Consider the following 17,745-nt stretch of genomic DNA (forward strand, 5'->3'; position numbering starts at 1 on the left):
ATAGGAGGAGCAAACAAGCATACTAATAAGCTAATAAATTGTTGTTATTGAGCATTAAATTTAGCTCCAGTGTTTCTAGATAAATAACTGCTTATTTTCAAATTGCCCCAAAGAACAGCAAGACTTGATTACCATTGTGCATCTTATTAAGCCCATGGTTTTTTATGTCTAACAATGTGTAAGCCACAGTGCTAAGGATCATGGAGGCAGCAAAGATGATTCGGACAAAGTGGCAAAGCTCACAGGAAAGCTCCTGGTGTGGGAACTGGGCAGAAAATAGTAAGACAAAGCAAGAAAGAGTCAATCCTGAGAATTGACAGCTTTGGATTTACACTAAGCATTGTGCCCATGGCTTTCTATATGCTGATTTAGTTCTTAAGTGTCCAAGTTATTTTCCCAGTCATTAATAGCTCATGCATATAATATTAGTACCTTTGGGAAGCATCATTGCCGACTTAAGGATACTAACTTGAGACAGCAGTTGACTGTTTGCTGACCTTTTTGTTCCAGTTTATCAAAATCTGAGCAAGAAGAATCTATATGTTTACTTGGCTTATTGAAACCCCAAATGTGAAAAAGTTATAAATATTATGAAATACAGCACTGGATATGATTTGGTTTTCAAAATGATTCTTTGCTTTAAAAAGGGACTCTGTAAATATTCTTAAAATGCCAATCTTCTTTAGTAATTTGACCATCTGGCTAGAATTCTTAAAATTGGATTTTCACTCGAGAGATATAAAAATTCAAAGATAGAAAAATATCTTTCATAAAGATGTATCTGGGTACAGATTTTCATTATACATTCCAAGTTTAGACTGCCTTTGTGGGGGAGGGGAGCAGCTCATTGGATTTACAGGGGGCATTTTTAATTCTCATCTTTCATGGTAAGCAAATATATACAGCTTTGGAAAGGACAGATTAATATTTATTAATGAACATAAGGGAAAATGTGGAATAGAGTACTAAAAGCATTGCATTAGCTTTCAAGAAAAATTGTTTAAGGTGTTATCATTTTACTTTTCAGTTTTAGATCAGTTTTATGTAGGATTCCCAGGTGCAGGCTCAATACCTGAAATAGAAAGGACTTGCTCCTTGAAGAAGAATCTTGATGGATCATGTGGCCTGTCTAGTTTGTGCTGAGAGATTGCTTGCTGGCTTTTGAAACATAAATACTTGCACTGCAAACTCAAAAGAGAAGGATATTGAAATTAGATAGGTTGACATTTTAAAGCTTGAGAATTTTATTTTTTCACCCCATTCATTATACACACTTACATAAACTTTTTCTATTGGTAATTCCAAAGCAACCAACATCATTCTAGAAGGGAATGTCAGTTTTGCCTTTTCACAACTTGAATATTTCGTTGCCTGGTAGTATGATGCAGTTTGGCTATGTCTAGAATGCAGCAAAATCATAATAAATAAAATATAGTACAAGATCAGAAAAGCCCCATATGATAGCAGCTGAATGTAGAAATATTTTAAATAAGTTAACTTTAATGAAATATGTTACAAATGGTAAAATGTACAGATTTTAGGTGTGAAATTTGAAACATGTGGTTCTATACTTATAGAATCACCACCCCAATTAAGATTTGGAATATTTTCATCCTACAGAAGATACCTTTGTGTTCCTCTGCAGTCAGTTCTACTCCCCTCTCCCTCCCAATAGCCATGGGTCTGATTTTTGTGCCTGTTGTTAAACTTCATATAAATGGAGTCATAGAGTATACATTCTTTTGTGCCTGCCTCTTCTGCTCAACATGGTCTGTTTGATGTGTGCTTATGAGGCTATAAACTATTTTTTAATTGATGACTAGCACTCATTTTGTGCATATACTATACTTGTCTGTGAATGGATAATCGTTCACCTGTTGTTGGGTATTTGGTTGTTTTGGGGGTTTGGCTATTATGAATGAAACTGCTAGGAACCCTTGCTTACACAGCTTTAGATTTTCATCTCTTTGGGGTGGAATGCTAGGAGTTACAGAGTTAGCACCTATTTAAATTTATAATGAAGTAGCAAAACATTTTCTATAGTGGTTGTGTAATTTTATGGCCTCTTTCCCAACATTGTATGAATGTTGCTGGAGCTTCACAGCCTCACCAATAATTGATGCTGTCAGTCACTTAACTTATTTGAATGGGTGTACAGTAGTGTCTTATCGTGGTTTTTCTGATGAATACTGATGTTGACAATTTTTAAAATGTGCTTATTGATCATTTATGAGCCTTCTGTTTTTTTTGCCCATTATTTATTGATATTTATGTCAAGTTTTTGGTCAGATAAATGCATTATAAATGTCTGTGGCTTGCTTTTCCTTTTTCATTAATGCTAATTTGAAGAAAATAAGTTTTTTATTACGAAGACAATTGAATTCATCAGTTCATTTTTACATGGGCAGTGTTCTACATATGTTTTTCTGTTCTTAAACTTGTAAATTGGAAAAATAGGGAAATTTTTTGACATTATTCCTTCAACTTTTCTTTAACCTCTATTCCTGCGTAATCTTTCTGTCTTTTCTCCTTCTGGACTCCAAATACATGGATATTAGACCATTTACTATTAGCTCCCAATCCCCTGAGGCTCTGTTCATTTTTAAAATCTTCCATTGTGTGCACTTTAGATTAATAATTTATGTGCATCTGTTTTTATGTTCACCCATTTATTTCTCTACCATCTTTGATCTCTTGTTGAGCCCACATAGAAACTTTTTTATTTCTCAGTTCTAGAACTTAATTTGTTTCTCTTTTATAGTTTCCATATTCCTGCTAAAATTCACTATCTTTTCAATCCAGACCATTTTTTCTTTTAAGTCCTTGAACATATTTTAATAGCTACTTCAAAGTCTTTGTCTGGGGATTACAACATCTGAGTCATCCCAGGATCTCTTTCTATTGACTGCATTTTTTATTTTTGTGATTATTTTTGTTTACTATAATATACTAATAATAGAGTTTATTAACCTCTTTTTAAACTTTTTCCACTGGATAAAATGGTGTTGAGTTGCTTCCCCTCCCCCTTGTATATTCTTTATAAAGATTTGTAACTTGCATGGCCACAAAACCCCTTTAATTGACTGAATATACCATAATCTCTATATATTAAAAGCCAGCATCCAGAACAACCAGTCGCTATGACGCCCACTGCGGCCAGCTAACCACCTGATCAGGGGATGGGGCCCTCCCCTGATCACTCCCTCAACCCCAATAGGTGGTGGGGCTGACCGGCCAATCGCCCAAGGCCCCTCCCCCTAGCCGGCCAAGCACAGATCAGCCCCGATCAGGGCAGGCCAGACAGCCAACTTCCGGCTGTCTCTTCCTCCCGACAGGCCCAGTCCGACCCCACTCATTCACGAATTCGTACACTGGGCCTCTAGTCTATATACATAAAAGGCTAAGTGTCCCTCCATCTGACTGGTAGCTATGACACGCACTGACCACCAGTGGGCAGATGCTCAATGTAGGAGGTGCCATGACATGCACTGGCCATTTAAAAATAAATGGCACTGCGGACCTGGCGCTGACAAGCCAACACTCAGCTTACCCCAAGTGGGACACAGGCCCCACCACCACCCCGGAGTGACACCCCACCAAATCGCAGCCAACGCTGCCAAGACCCCCATGGCACAAAATGTGGCCCACAGTTCAGCCAAGCCTGGAAAAGGTTGCTGTGGGTGCCAGGTAATGATGTCACGTAACAACGCCTGGCTTCCTGTCCCTAGCAACTAGCCTCCTTGGAGTTTCTTCAGCCCAGGAACCCAACTTGCTTTATTGCCAGTTGCAAACATTTTACAGTTTAACCAAATGTTTGTGAAACACTTTCCGATGCTTCATCTCATTTGATCCTCACAGAAGTCTTAGAGTAGGTAGATAGGAGACTCAGTAGAATCCTATTTTCTTTTCATTAGCAAGATGTGAATAGTGATATTAAAATATTTCTCCTAATTAATTTCCTTTCAATATGCATGAATCCATGCACCGGGACACTAAGTATAAGATAAAGAATGGTATTTATAATATTATAGCTTGTAAAGTTTTATTTTGTATAAATTAAATTTCATTTTGTTTAAACTTTAAAAGCTAAAAGCTATAAATATACATCACATTTTTGACAATTGATGCCTCTCAGCAATGCAGTTCAACTGGTACTTATCTCTTTGTTTTCATAACTTCTCAAAGTCTGTGAAGAGTCAAGGAATTAGACACCGTACCAGGATACTACACTCTGGCATTTTAGGTCATATATCAAGGGTCCATCTGAAAGTGACAGTCTGTACTGTCACATATGGATACCTGAAGGTCTGCTTGTGAAGCTCACAGGCTTTATTCCTACAAGCTATAAAACACAGTTGATGCGTTTGACTGCATTTTAAAAAATTCAGACCATCAAAACCTCAGAGGAAAGGTAGGAGAGAGTGGGGGTAAGGGGGAGAGATCAACCAAAGGACTTGTATGCATGCATATAAGCCAACCAATGGACACAGACAACAGGGGGGTGAGGGCATGAGTGGGGGGGGGGGAGAAATGGGGGTTAAGGACACATATGTAATACCTTAATCAATAAAGAAAAAAAAATAACTGTGGCTCACATTCACCTGCTGATTTGCATGTCTAATAAATTATTGCTCTGTATTGGACATTATGAATGACATAGTACACATAGTTGGGAGTATTTGTCTTTCTTTAAAAAGGGAGAATTTGTTTTATTAGACAGTTAATTACTGGGCATTCTTAATATTTTTGAAGCTTGATTTTAACCTTTTTAGGTCCGGTCTACAGTAGCTCTTACAACGGCATAGTTCTTATTCCAAAAATATGAACTTTTTGGTGTCTCAAATTATCAGGGGATTCTTGAGATCTTTACACACTGGTCTCTCTATTCTCCCAGGAATGTGTGACCCCTAGTCTCAGCTCTGCATTAACTGCTCTCTGCCTGGCTTCACCATGTCTTTCCTTGCACATGTGTAGTCCAGCCTTTGACCAGGGTCTTATGAATAACTTCCATGGATTTCTAGATAGTAGCTCTAGCTTCTCTATACATTTTCCTCCAATTTCCAGGTGCTTCATCAGCTCTGAGCTTCAATCTCTGTCTCTTCAGCACAACATAAGTGCTTTGTTTATGTTTCTCCTCCCTGTGCAGTTATCAGGAAATTGTCTCCACTCTGATATTCTGGACTCATCTGTGTGGTACTTAGGGATTGCATTTGTGCTGCCTATTGTCCAGTGTCTAAAAACAATCACTTCATATATTTTGTCTAGTTTTATAGCTATTGCTATGAAACAGCACTCTGTCATGTTCAGAAGCCTAAATCTGGAAGAAATTGTCTTTGAAAATTATTTCTAAGATCACTGGTTCTCAAACTTTAGCATATATCATATTCACCTGGAGGACTTGTTAACACACAGATTGTTAGGTCCCACTTTTAGAATTTCTGGTTCAATAGGATTGAGTTGGGACCCAAAAATCTGAGTTTCTAACACGTGCCCAAATGACACTGATGCTGCTGGTTTGGGAACCACACTTTGAGAACCACTTGCTTAGAAAAAAGGATCTTAAGAAAAATATTGGAACTCATTTGGGACTTAATACACACAACTTTTTTCCTTTTTTTTTTTTTGTCTTGTGCCCTGAATAATAAATTTATATTTCAGTTGGTTTAGTATAATGATAGGAATCTCTTTCTTTTTATTCAAAGTGTGATTTTTTAAAATTTTTCCATTTTTTTCCCACTGAAAAAGATATCTTCTCCATTTAGTTGATAGTCACAGAGAGAATATATGAAAATAGAGATAAAATAATGCAATATTGTCATTCTTATTTTTTGTTTGCACAAATGAATTTTTAATCTAATATGAATTTTCTATAACAGCGGTTCTCAACCTGTGGGTCGCGACCCCTTTGGGGGTCGAATGACCCTTTCACAGGGGTCGCCTAAGACCATTGGAAAACACATATATAATTACATATTGTTTTTGTGATTAATCACTATTCTTTAATTAAGTTCAATTTGTAACAGTGAAATTGGGGATCACCACAACATGAGGAACTGTATTAAAGGGTCGCCGCATTAGGTTGAGAACCACTGTTCTAGAACATAGAATTTAATATTTCAGAAATAAGTAGTGAGAGAACCAAGATGGCGGCATAGGTAACCGCCTATACTTGCTGCCTCCCACAACCACATCAAAATTACAACTAAAATACAAAACAACAATCACCCAGAACCACGGGAAAGCTGGCTGAGTGGAAGTACTGCAACTAGAGAGGTAAAGAAGAAAGCTCATTGAGACTGGTTGGAGGTGCAGAGGCACAGAATGGGCTGGCCCGGCACCCTGGTGTGCCGCTTTTTTAATCGGGAGGGAGATCACCTCGGTGGAGGCTGCCTGGAGGAGCAAGGAGTCACAGCCCCACACCAGACGCCCAGACCAGGGTCCCAGAGCTGGGGAAAGCAGTCCCCATGGGCCCAGCCGTAAGGACTATAGACTGTAAAAACCAGTGCTGATTGGGGCTGAGTGACACACAGGCTGCTGGAGACCCAGCTGTTCCTATTAAAAGGCCAGCACCACAAACTGAATTTACAAGCTCCTACTTCCTCTGAGCTCCAGTGCCGGGCAAGGCTCTGGGGGACCCAGACACATACAGTGAGAAACTGGACTATTTGGTATCAGGGCAGGAACTCGGAGGTGGCTTTCTTCCAGACAAAGGTGCTTGCAGCGGTCATTGTTCCTGTGCTGGGACCTCCTAGGTTCAGGGCTGACTGGCAGCCATTTCTGTTTGCTCCACCCTGATGATTCCCTAAGACCCCGTCCTACCCAATTTACAACCCCACCCAAGCTGTGCACAGAGGCTTTTGCATAGAATGGTCTATTCTTTCTCAGGAGAAAACTCTGTTAAACAAGCTGTAGCTAGGTCAGGGAGCTGAAAACCTATCAATAAAAGGCCCCAAAAAACCAGCACCAGTACCAGCCTTCCTTGCTTCACAGCTGGGCCTCATTTGGCCACATCCAAACCCCATACAAAGAGCAGGAATCTGCAGGTCTCTCTGGAGCTCCTGCTGGGTGGCCCCAGGCAGTGGCTGATTTTGCATCTCCCTGCAGACCCAAGAGCCAGTGTACCAGTGGTCAGTGTGAGACCATACCAGGTTACAACTCTTCACATCCATAAGCAACATATTCAAGGAGCAGATTCAGTGAGCAACAAAGCCCCAATGAAACAAGTCCTGCTTCATAGGGGTGTCTCCTGCATAGAAGCTCTCCCACTATAGTTGCAGCTGGTCCCCACAGCCAATTGGCCTGGAGGTCAGTTCCTCTCAGTGACACCAACAGCAATCAAGGCTCAACTACAACAACACTGTGCATACAGCCTACAAACGGATGCACTAAGAGTGTCCACCTCATGTGATTGGGGAGGCTGAGCCACTGGGCCTTATAGGACAGTTGTTCTCAACCTTCTGGCCCTTTAAATACAGTTCCTCATGTTGTGACCCAACCATAAAATTATTTTCGTTGCTACTTCATAACTGCAATGTTGCTACTGTTACGAATCGTAATGTAAACATCTGATATGCAGGATGGTCTTAGGCGACCCCTGTGAAAGGGTCGTTTGACTGCCAAAGGGGTCGCAATTCACAGGTTGAGAACCGCTGTTATAGGACACCTACTACACAAGGCCACTCTATCAACTCAAGGAGACTTAGCAGCTACCCAGTGGATAGAAACAAACACAGGGAAGCAGCCAAAATGCCGAGACAAAGAAACAAATGAAAGAAATGGAAGAAAGAAAATGACTGGATATAAAGTTCAAAACCACAGTTATAAGGTTACTCAAGAATCTTCTAGAAAACTCTGAGGAACTTAGTGAGACTTTCAAGGATCTTAGTGAGAATGGCAAAAAAAAAAAAAAAAAATGGAAAAGGACCAGTTAGAAATTAAGCATACACTGACTGAAATAAAGAATAATATGCAGGGATTCAACAGTAGATTAGAGGATCCCAAAAATAAAATCGATTTGAAATGCGAGGAAGCAAAAAACAACCAACCAGAAGAAAAAAAAAAGAATCCAAAAATATGAAGATAGTGTAAAGAGCCTCTGGGAACACTTCAAGCATACCAACATCCGAATTATGGGGGTACCAGAAGAAGAAAGAAAGCAAGATACTGAAAACCTATTGGAAGAAATAATGACAGAAAACTTCCCCTATCTGGTGAAAGAAATAGGCTTACAAGTCCAAGAAGCACAGATAACCCCAAACAAGAGGAATCCAAAGAGGACCACACCAAGACACATCATAATTAAAATGCCAAGGGCAAAAGACAAAGAGAGAATCTTAAAAGCAGCAAAAGAAGTTAGTTACCCAAAGGGGAATGCCCATACGACTGTCAGCTGATTTCTCAACAGAAACTATGCAGGCCAGAAGGGAGTGGCAAGAAATATTCAAAGTGATGAATAGCAAGAACCTATAACCGAGAATACTCTACCCAGCAAAGCTATCATTCAGAATTGAAGGTCAGATAAAGAGCTTCACAGACAAGAAAAAGCTAAAGGAGTTCATCACCACCAAACCAGGATTATATGAAATGCTGAAGGGTATTCTTTAAGAAGAGGAAGAAGAAAAGGGTAAAGATAAAAAATATGAACAACAAAGTGACAACAAATACATATCTATCAACAAGTGAATCTAAAAATCAAATGAATAAAATATCGGATGAACAGAATAAACTGTTGAATATAATAGAATCAGGGCTATGGAAATGGAACAGACTGATGATTCTCAGAGGGTAAAGGGTGTGGGGGGTGCAAGAAGAGATTAGACAAAGATCTTATATGCATGTATGCATTACCTATGGACACAGACAATAGGGTGCTGAGGGCCTGGGGTGGGGTGAGAACCAGGTGGAGGGGAGCTATATAAAGTTCAAAGAGGAACATCTGTAATAATCTCAACAATAAAGTTGTTTTTTTTTTAAGTGAAAAGAGCCCTAGCCGGTTTGGCTCAGTGGATGGAGTGTCAGCCTGTGGACTGAAGGGTCCCAGGTTCGATTCCGGTCACGGGCATGTACCTTGGTTGCGGGCACATCCCCAGTAGGGAGTGTGCAGGAGGCAGCTGATTGATGTTTCTAACTCTCTATCCCCCTCCCTTCCTCTCTGTAAAAAAAATCAATAAAATATATTTAAAAAAAATAAAAAGAAAAGTGAAAAGAAAATAAGTATTGATTTTTTGTTTCACAAATTGGACTTTATTTTAATCTTATTCTCAGACTTGTATGTATGTGTCATGGGTGTGTGTGTGTGTGTGTGTGTGTGTGTGTGTCATGTGTATTTTATAGTTAAGATGCATACATGGATAACCAAAAAGATTGGTGGACCTGGGCCCAATCTCTTTCTCGGGTTTTCTGAAAGCTTACACATTGTTTTATAATAGCTATTAGATAGCTACCAATCCTTCTACCTCAGTAGCACATTTTATCAGCTCTCTTTGCCTCCATTGTTCCATTTTTTTAGGATTTTGAAATGCATTGCTTCCTTTTATTCTAATCTATTCACCTACCGTCTGCATATGGCTTGTTACTAATGTCAGGTGGTGACTCTTATTGATGATGCTGACATGGTTCTTTCAGTGGCTACCAGCACAGAGAATATGCTTACAATATTTCTTAGTTGGTAAAATGGATTGATCTTATTTCTTCAAGTTCTAATCAATCCTGTAGATTTTTTTGTTTACCAATATCTTTAAATTCTTTGGGGGCGGGGGAGGCTCAATAGCCTTTGGTTGCTAGAGCAGAAGGCTATTTTATAGTACATTTTAAATACAGTTTCAGCTCTAATGTGTGTTTAATAAAATTTCATTCTCAATTTTGGATATCTTTTTTCCAATATTTTGATATTGGGGATAGTGAAATTAATTACTAAATACTAATTATTCAACAGGTCCATTTTGATGGCTGGGACCACAAATACGACTATTGGATGGATGTAGACAGCCCTGACATTCACCCAATTGGATGGTGTGACGTAACAGGGCATCCACTAGAAGTGCCATATCGTGAGTATTTTGTCTTTGTTTTTGCTTTTAAAATACTTAGTCTGAATTCCTACTTTACTGCTGTTTTTTCCATGTTATTATAAATACTTGAAAGCTAAATGTAGATAGATGAATTGATTAATCATCACTAGAGATACACTGAAAGCCATTTACTGGCAATTAAGCTTCATGCTTCATATAAATGAAAAGCTATAATCATTAAGAAATTCTTTTGATGGTATTATCTAAAAGAATCTTCAGCCCAGCTGGCTTGGCTCAGTGGTGAGTATCGACCTATAAACCAGGAGGTCATGGTTCAATTCCCCGTCAGGGTACATTCCCAGTTTGCAGGCTCAATCCCCAGTGTGGGCTGTGCAGGAGGCTGCCAACCAATGATTCTCTCATCATTGATGTTTCTATCTCTCTCTCTCTCTTTTCCTCTCTGAATAAAAAAATATATATATGTATTTGATAAATAAATAAATAAATAAAAGTATCTTCATTTTTTATATTTTAGTTTGGAAAACAGAGCCAGGCTTAAATCCATCTAATTTTGACCATTGCTTTTAACTGAAGTATGTTTTGTTTTTTTAAAAATTCCATCTTAATTTCATTTATAGAATAGATTTTAAAATGTTTTAGACAAAACAAATATTTTAAATTTCAGCAATTAAAAATAGTTGTAAAAATTTTATACAACCTCTCTTTTATTGCTATGTTTACTATTTCTGTCTTTCAGGCCACTTAAAGTTAAGGAGGAAATTAACCACTCTAAATTCTAATGAACCTTATCTTATTCTTTTGTCTGAAGGATTCTTCTGATCAGAATAGGCTGTCGTGACTAACAACCAGTTTTAGGCCCATGTGCAAGCAGCTGCATTGTTGTGTGTTTTGTTTGCTCACTGCTTCTGTTGCTCTCCTTTTGGCTTCTTGGGATGAAGCTAGCAAGTTTTTCTGTTAATGAAGATACCTTACATTGAGCCAACCCAATGATGCTTGAACCTTAATTCCGAAAGGACTACATTTTTGAAAGAATTCCTTAACTTCTTGTAGAAATGAGAAGAGTCCCTGAAAATATGGCAAGCATTTTTACATTTGCTAGATTCTTCCAAAGCCACAAAGCCAATATGGTACAGGTACTTATGTAAGTTGCAGTGCTTTGTCAAGCACAGGGTCTGTACACAGAGTGTAACGCAGGGAGTCATGCTCAGTACCATGCTGGGAGAAGAGTAGAAGCATTTGTGCTTTGTGGTTACTTTTTCCCTGCTTTGTATTTTCCCAGATTTCATACCCCAGCATGCTGGGAAATGGTCTCACTTTATGGTGTCCCCCTCCCCGATACCCACATGCACACCTCAGTCTCTCATTCCAGTAACTTTCTTAAGTAGGAATGATTTCAACAGGGGTAGAGATAGATCAGCATTTCAGGTATAGGGGCAGCTCTCTTTACTCATTGCCTGTTCCTTTGCCAAGCTGCTTAATGGACTTCTTGACTTGAATGTCTCATAAGTATCCTGAAGCCTATGGATGCTTATCTCAAATGTGAATATTATCCCAAACCAAAACTTCTTTTTCTGTTGTTGTTCCTACTTGCTTCCAAATCTCCTACTTCTTATTCAAAATCATTCTGGTCTCTGCCCCATCCTTACCCCTTCATCACCCCACACATACAACCAGTCATTACTTTTTGCTGGTACTCTTTTTTGATTTCTCTAGAATCCATCTTTGACCTGCACTCCTCCCTTCCAACACCATTGCACTATTTGCACCCTTATCATAGTTAGAAATGAGTGTATGGATGAGTTTCACAGATCATCCTGAATAGCCTAGAATGGATCTAAAAATTCAAGTTCTGGAGGCAACATAGCCTAGTCATTAAAAGTGTGAAATGTCGAGTCTGAATGCTTGGGTTTGAATGTCAGTTTTACTGCTTGCTGAGCGTGTGTCTCTCTGTGCCTCACCTATAAAATGAAGGTGATATTAGTATGTCTATTCCATATCCTATGTAATAAAAGTATAATATGCTAAGTGTCCAGTCCTCCGTTCAACCAATCAAAGCATAATATGCTAATGACATGCTAAGGACACTCAATCAATGGCTATGACATGCACTGACCAACAGGGGGCAGATGCTACAACTGGTAGGTTAGCTTGCTGCTGGGGTTTGGCTGATTGGGACTGAACAAGATGGGCTGGACATGCCCTAGAGTCCTCCCGTGATCCCTCCCTGGCTGGCCAACCTCCCACATCCCTCCCCATCCCTGATCCTGCACTGGTGGGGTCCCTTGGCCTAGCCTGTGCCCTCTCACACTGAAGGAACCCCCCCTCCAGTGCACAAATTTTGTGCACCAGGCCTCTAGTATCCTATCTAATAATAGACAAACATGGTAATTAACCAAAACTTCACTACCCTTCCCATTGGCTAATCAGGGCAATATGCAAATTAACTGCCAACCAAGATGGCGGCCGGCAGCCACGCAGCTGAAGCGAATATGAGGCTTGCATGCTCCAGTGTCGGAGGAAGCCAAGGTTCCCCGCCTGCTGCAGCCCAGCTCTGAGCTCCAGATGCAACAATGTTGCAATTATAGAAGCTAAACAAACCCAGAAACCTGCTTTCAGCCGCCAGCGGACTCAGAGCTGAGAGCGCCAGTGATGGCAACAGAGTTTCAATTATAGAACCCAAACAAACCCAGATACCTGCTTTCAGCCAGCCACAGCCTCAGAGCTGGAGCCAGCTCTCAGCTCCAGTGACAGCTATAGAAGGTAAATAAATCCCAGAATAAAAAAAAAAGAAAAAAAAAGAGGCTGGGAGCTTCAGTCACCCGCCAGCCTGAAAACGGCACTCAGCCCCTCACCCAGACTGGCCAAGCACCCCAGTGGGGACCCCCACCTTGAAGGGGGTGTGACCCGCTGCAAACAGCCATCAGCCCGTCATCCAGGCTGGTCAGGCACCCAAGCGGGACCCCCACCCTGATCCGGGACACCCTTCAGGGAAAACCAGCCGGCCCCCACCCATGCACCAGGCCTCTATCCTATATAGTAAAAGGGTAATATGCAAACTGACCCTGACAGCAGAAAGACTGGGAATGACTGGTCACTATGACACACACTCACCACCAGGGGGCAGACACTCAATGCAGAAGCTGCCCTCTGGTGGTCAGTCGCTCTCACAGCGGGGTGCTCTGCTCAGCCACAAGCCAGGCTGATGGCTGCCAGTACAGTGGTGGTGGTGGGAGCCTCTCCTGCCGCCTCAGCAGCGCTAAGATGTCCGACTGCAGTTTAGGCCTGCTCCCCGCTGGCAAGTGGACATCCACTGAGGGCTGCCGGGCTGCCAGAGGGATGTCTGATTGCCATCTTAGGCCCAATACCCCGGGGAGTGGGCCTAAGCCAGCAGGTGGTCACCCCCGAGGGATCCCAGACTGCGAGAGGGCACAGGCCGGGCTGAGGGACCCCTTATCCCCGAGTGCACAAATTTTTGTGCACCAGGCCTCTAGTTTATAATAATGAAATAGGGTAAATATATGCATAACATCTTAAAGACTACCTGACCCATAGTATGTGCTCAATTAATGCTAGCTGCTTTCAGCAAATTGCATAACATTCTATAGATTTTCATTTTTATATACAACTGTAAAATATTAAGGATTACAACATTCAAAATTGTGCTAAAATTAGTTTCTGAGTGGAGTTTCCAAAATATTTTACTTCAGTTTTTTTTCTGAAGTTTCATGTGTTAGCAATATTACAAGATTTCTGTTTTGAGTACTCACAATCAGGGGATTGGAATCCCTATAATTTGGGGGGAAGATAACTTGTAATTGGCTGTCTTCAGTTGGTCATGTACTTGCTTTTTTCTTATAAATTTGTTTAGATTAATTATTATTAATATGGCTTATTATAGGTTGTTCAGTTAACCCTATGGTTTATAATTATTCATATGTTCATCAGTAGTCTTATTAATGTTTAAATACCTAGACTTCCAGACATAATATGGTTCAATATATACCATTCGTGCAAAAATACACAAAACCACACACATAAACAAAGCTCTGCTCCAAAATTTATTTGTCACTGAAAAATTTTCCCACTTGAAAGTAGAAAAAAATGGTTAGTCTAGGTACTACAACAAAACCAAGTTTGAAAGTCTAGCACTGACTGTTGTAACAAGTTCCGTTTTTGTCGTTTCTTCCTTATAATAGTCTGTGCAAAACCGAAATCATACCTCATTTTCTCCATAATCATAATATTCAATAATTTATAATATTCAGTCACTAAGGCCTAATATAGAAGTTCTCGAAACAGTAACTGGTGATCACAAAAGCCTTCTGAGCATGAAAATTTGAATGTTCTCATTCATCTGGGAAGAGCACCAGTTTGTATGGCCAGGTGATGACAATTACCCCCTAGGTGCCATTCTCAGCCACAGATGCTCACCTGCAGTTGTCCTGTATTCCTCTGCCAGAAGAAACTTTTCTTTTCTTGTACCATGAAGGCATAATTTGTTTCTCTAATGTATAGCCCTTCATGGTGGACTTTTTCTACACTTAGCATCCGAATTAAATACTTAAGATGTAGCACTATTAAGTTGTTAAGATCTTTCTGTCATGCTTTGCATTCCATGAGTGTCTTCACAAATATATAAAAACTAGAAGCCCATTGCATGAAGATTCACACAATAGGCCTTCTTTCCCCTGGCTGCTGGCACTGGTTTTCCTCCGGCACCCTGGACCCAGGCCTTTGGTCCGGCCACAGCGAAGCTTGGCTTCAGTCTTCAGTCTTCAGACTTCAGTCTTCACTCTGTGCCTGCGTATGCAAATTAACCACCATCTTTGTTGGGTTAATTAGCATAGTTGATCTGATTGGCTGGTGGGCGTAGCAGAGTGACACCAATTTGCATGTTTCTCTTTTATTAGTGTAAATGCCCCAGCTGGTTTGGCTCTGTGGATAAAGCTTCCGCCTGTGGACTAAAGGTTCCCAGGATAGATTCTGGTCAAGGGCACATGCGTGGGTTGCAAGCTCAATCCCCAGTAGAGGGCATGCAGGAAGCAGCCGATCAGATTCTCTCTCATCATTGATGTTTCTATCTCTCTATCCTTCTCCCTTCCTCTCTGAAATCAATAAAAATCTATTTTAAAAAAGATATAAAAACATCAAAAGCAAAAAAGCCATGCTTAACTTGGTCATCTACTTGATTTTGGGGGGCAATCTTTTTAGTCATATCATTGGGAAACTGTAATCCCAGTCACATTTGATGTTAAATTTCTTTAAATAGAGCTCATTTCTTTTCCTTTATTGTTAGTTATACTCCCACAGATTACCTACTCCACTGGGCAGTGGATGGCCAGTAGCTCTTGCTTTGGAAATTAACCAAGCTTGGATATGATCGACTTTGGAGTTAGAAAAACTTGGATTTAAATTCTGTTCTGCTCTAACTGACTCCATGCCTTTCTGCAGGTTACTTTACCTCTGGGACTTGCAGGCTTGTGACATTAAGTGCCTTAATGGCTGCTTTTGGTTATTAGAGACACAGTGGCCCCTCAGTAAATAGCAGGGCTGGGTGAAGAGTGCAGGAACATTTGCTTCCCATGCCACCGTTTCTCTTCATTGATCCAGAAAATTGGGAGTTGACTTTATTTTCTAGAACTTACACAACCAGTATGGCCTTTCCTAGGTACTTGTTATAATCACACTATCCATGAAGGGTTGCTGATCTCTGAGCAAATATTGAATAACATTTAGGACAGTTCAAAACATTTAGAATTATTGACTTAAGCTTAGGATAAGTAGATCCTATAAGCCCCATTAAACTAAGAACTAAAGAACTATGCTGTTCTCTTATTAAAAAATCCTGAATATATCACTGCAAATTTGTACCCAATTCCATATGTGGGGTTTTTCCTCACACCAAGCAATTCTCTGACACCAATTGGATGTCCTACAATTCAGTCCATTCTGACACTGTCTACCTGAAGATAGCATCAGACTCCATAGGTGAAAGGCTCAGTCCCACAAGACCAGGGGTCCTCAAACTACGGCCTGCGGGCCACATGCAAATACAAATATTGTATTTGTTCCCGTTTTGTTTTTTTACTTCAAAATAAGATATGGGCAGTGTGCATAGGAATTTGTTCATAGTTTTTTTTTTTTTAAACTATAGTCCGGCCCTCCAACGGTCTGAGGGACAGTGAACTGGCCCCCTGTTTAAAACGTTTGAGGACCCCTGCACAATACTGTCCCCACTTCAGATGTCAGTCAAAAGTTCAGGTTGTTAACTCTGCTTGTAAAAAACTGACTATACATCATAGGTTTCCATGACCCCCACTTAGAGTTCAGTTAAAATTCTGGAGCAGCACATAGAATTCAGGAAACTAGTTATGAAGTAATATACGGGGTGATGTTCTGTCCTAATGTCCCAGCATGGTGGCACATGGATACATTCCAATGTACTAACCCAAAAGTGTTCCAACCCTGTCCTTCTGGGTTTTTATGGATCCTTTATTGCATAGGTATGATTGATTAAATTATTGTCCACTGGAGATTGAACTGTGTCCAGCCCCTCTCCCCTCCCCAGTGGTCTAGGGTGGGACTGAAGTTTCCAACCCTGTAATTACATGGTTGGCTCCACAGGCAGCCCGCCCTCATCCTTAAGAGCTTTCCAAAAATCATCATCTCATTAACATACAAAAGACACTTATTCTCAACACAGGAAATTCAAGAATTTTAGGAGTTCTGAACCAGGATGGGTATAAATATTTTTTATTATAGATAGCAATATCACAATTATAAATATACCACCAGCAAAATAAAATTATTCTCACTGAATTGTTTAATAGCTTTCTAGTTGTCAAATCAAGTGGATTTAACCAGTTCTAATAGCCTTCTCTGTTAAGCACAATTTACCATTTATTTGTCCCTGTTTTAGGCAGTGCACTTTCGTTGAGTCTCCTTTTGCCTTGCTTCTCAGACCATACAGAAGGCTGCTCTGCCTCTGGGTAGGATGTATCTTCCCTTCCTTCTAGCCTTGGGCCAACAAGGTGAAATCATTTGCAGTCAAGAGTCACCTGGTCTCCAAAACTTTGATGTTCTTGAGGAGATGAGTTTTCTCTTTATCCTTATCATCCTACAGTATTTTGTCCTCTCCTTGTTTTGTTATTTATTTATTTATTTATTTATTTATTTATTTATTTATTGGCCACTCTTGTGCCCAGAACCCTCCAAAGGCTTCTTGGCTCACAGAGTTTGTTCCACAGCTCTTCCTCTCACTCACAGGCCCTCTGCAATTTGACCCGTGGGAGCTCCTAACAGAGTTTTGTATTCTTATCCTTGCTCACTCAGGGCTCTTCCCAGCATAACAGCATGCATCCACGTCTGCTCCTGTTGTGCCCTTGACTTGGAACCTGTGCCCCCTGTGCTCCCAAGGCTTGTTCTGAGGGTCCCTCCCAGAGATGCCTTCTCTGTTGAGCTGTTTACAAGACAACAGCCTTGCCATTCTTTTTTTTCTTTAAATATATTTTATTGATTTTTTACAGAGAGGAAGGGAGAGGGATAGAGAGTTAGAAACATTGATGAGAGAGAAACATTGATCAGCTGCCTCCTGCACATCCCCTACTGGGGATGAGCCCGCAACCAAGGTACATGCCCTTGACCGGAATCGAACCTGGGGCCCTTGTGTCCGCAGGCCGACGCTCTATCCACTGAGCCAAACCAGTCAGGGCAG

General features: G+C 40.5%; 1 protein-coding gene across 1 annotated transcript in view; it reads left to right on the top strand.

Moving 5' to 3' along the window:
* Positions 1 to 17,745, top strand: part of L3MBTL4 (L3MBTL histone methyl-lysine binding protein 4) — a 222,369-nt gene that overhangs the window by 137,299 nt on the left and 67,325 nt on the right. The window contains exon 13 of the mRNA XM_036322701.1: positions 9,935 to 10,049. Within this exon, the coding sequence (XP_036178594.1) occupies positions 9,935 to 10,049 (115 nt within the window). The remainder of the gene's footprint in view (positions 1 to 9,934; positions 10,050 to 17,745) is intronic.

Source organism: Myotis myotis, unplaced genomic scaffold, assembly GCF_014108235.1.
Source record: "Myotis myotis isolate mMyoMyo1 unplaced genomic scaffold, mMyoMyo1.p scaffold_m19_p_9, whole genome shotgun sequence".
Taxonomy (NCBI): Eukaryota; Metazoa; Chordata; class Mammalia; order Chiroptera; family Vespertilionidae; genus Myotis; species Myotis myotis.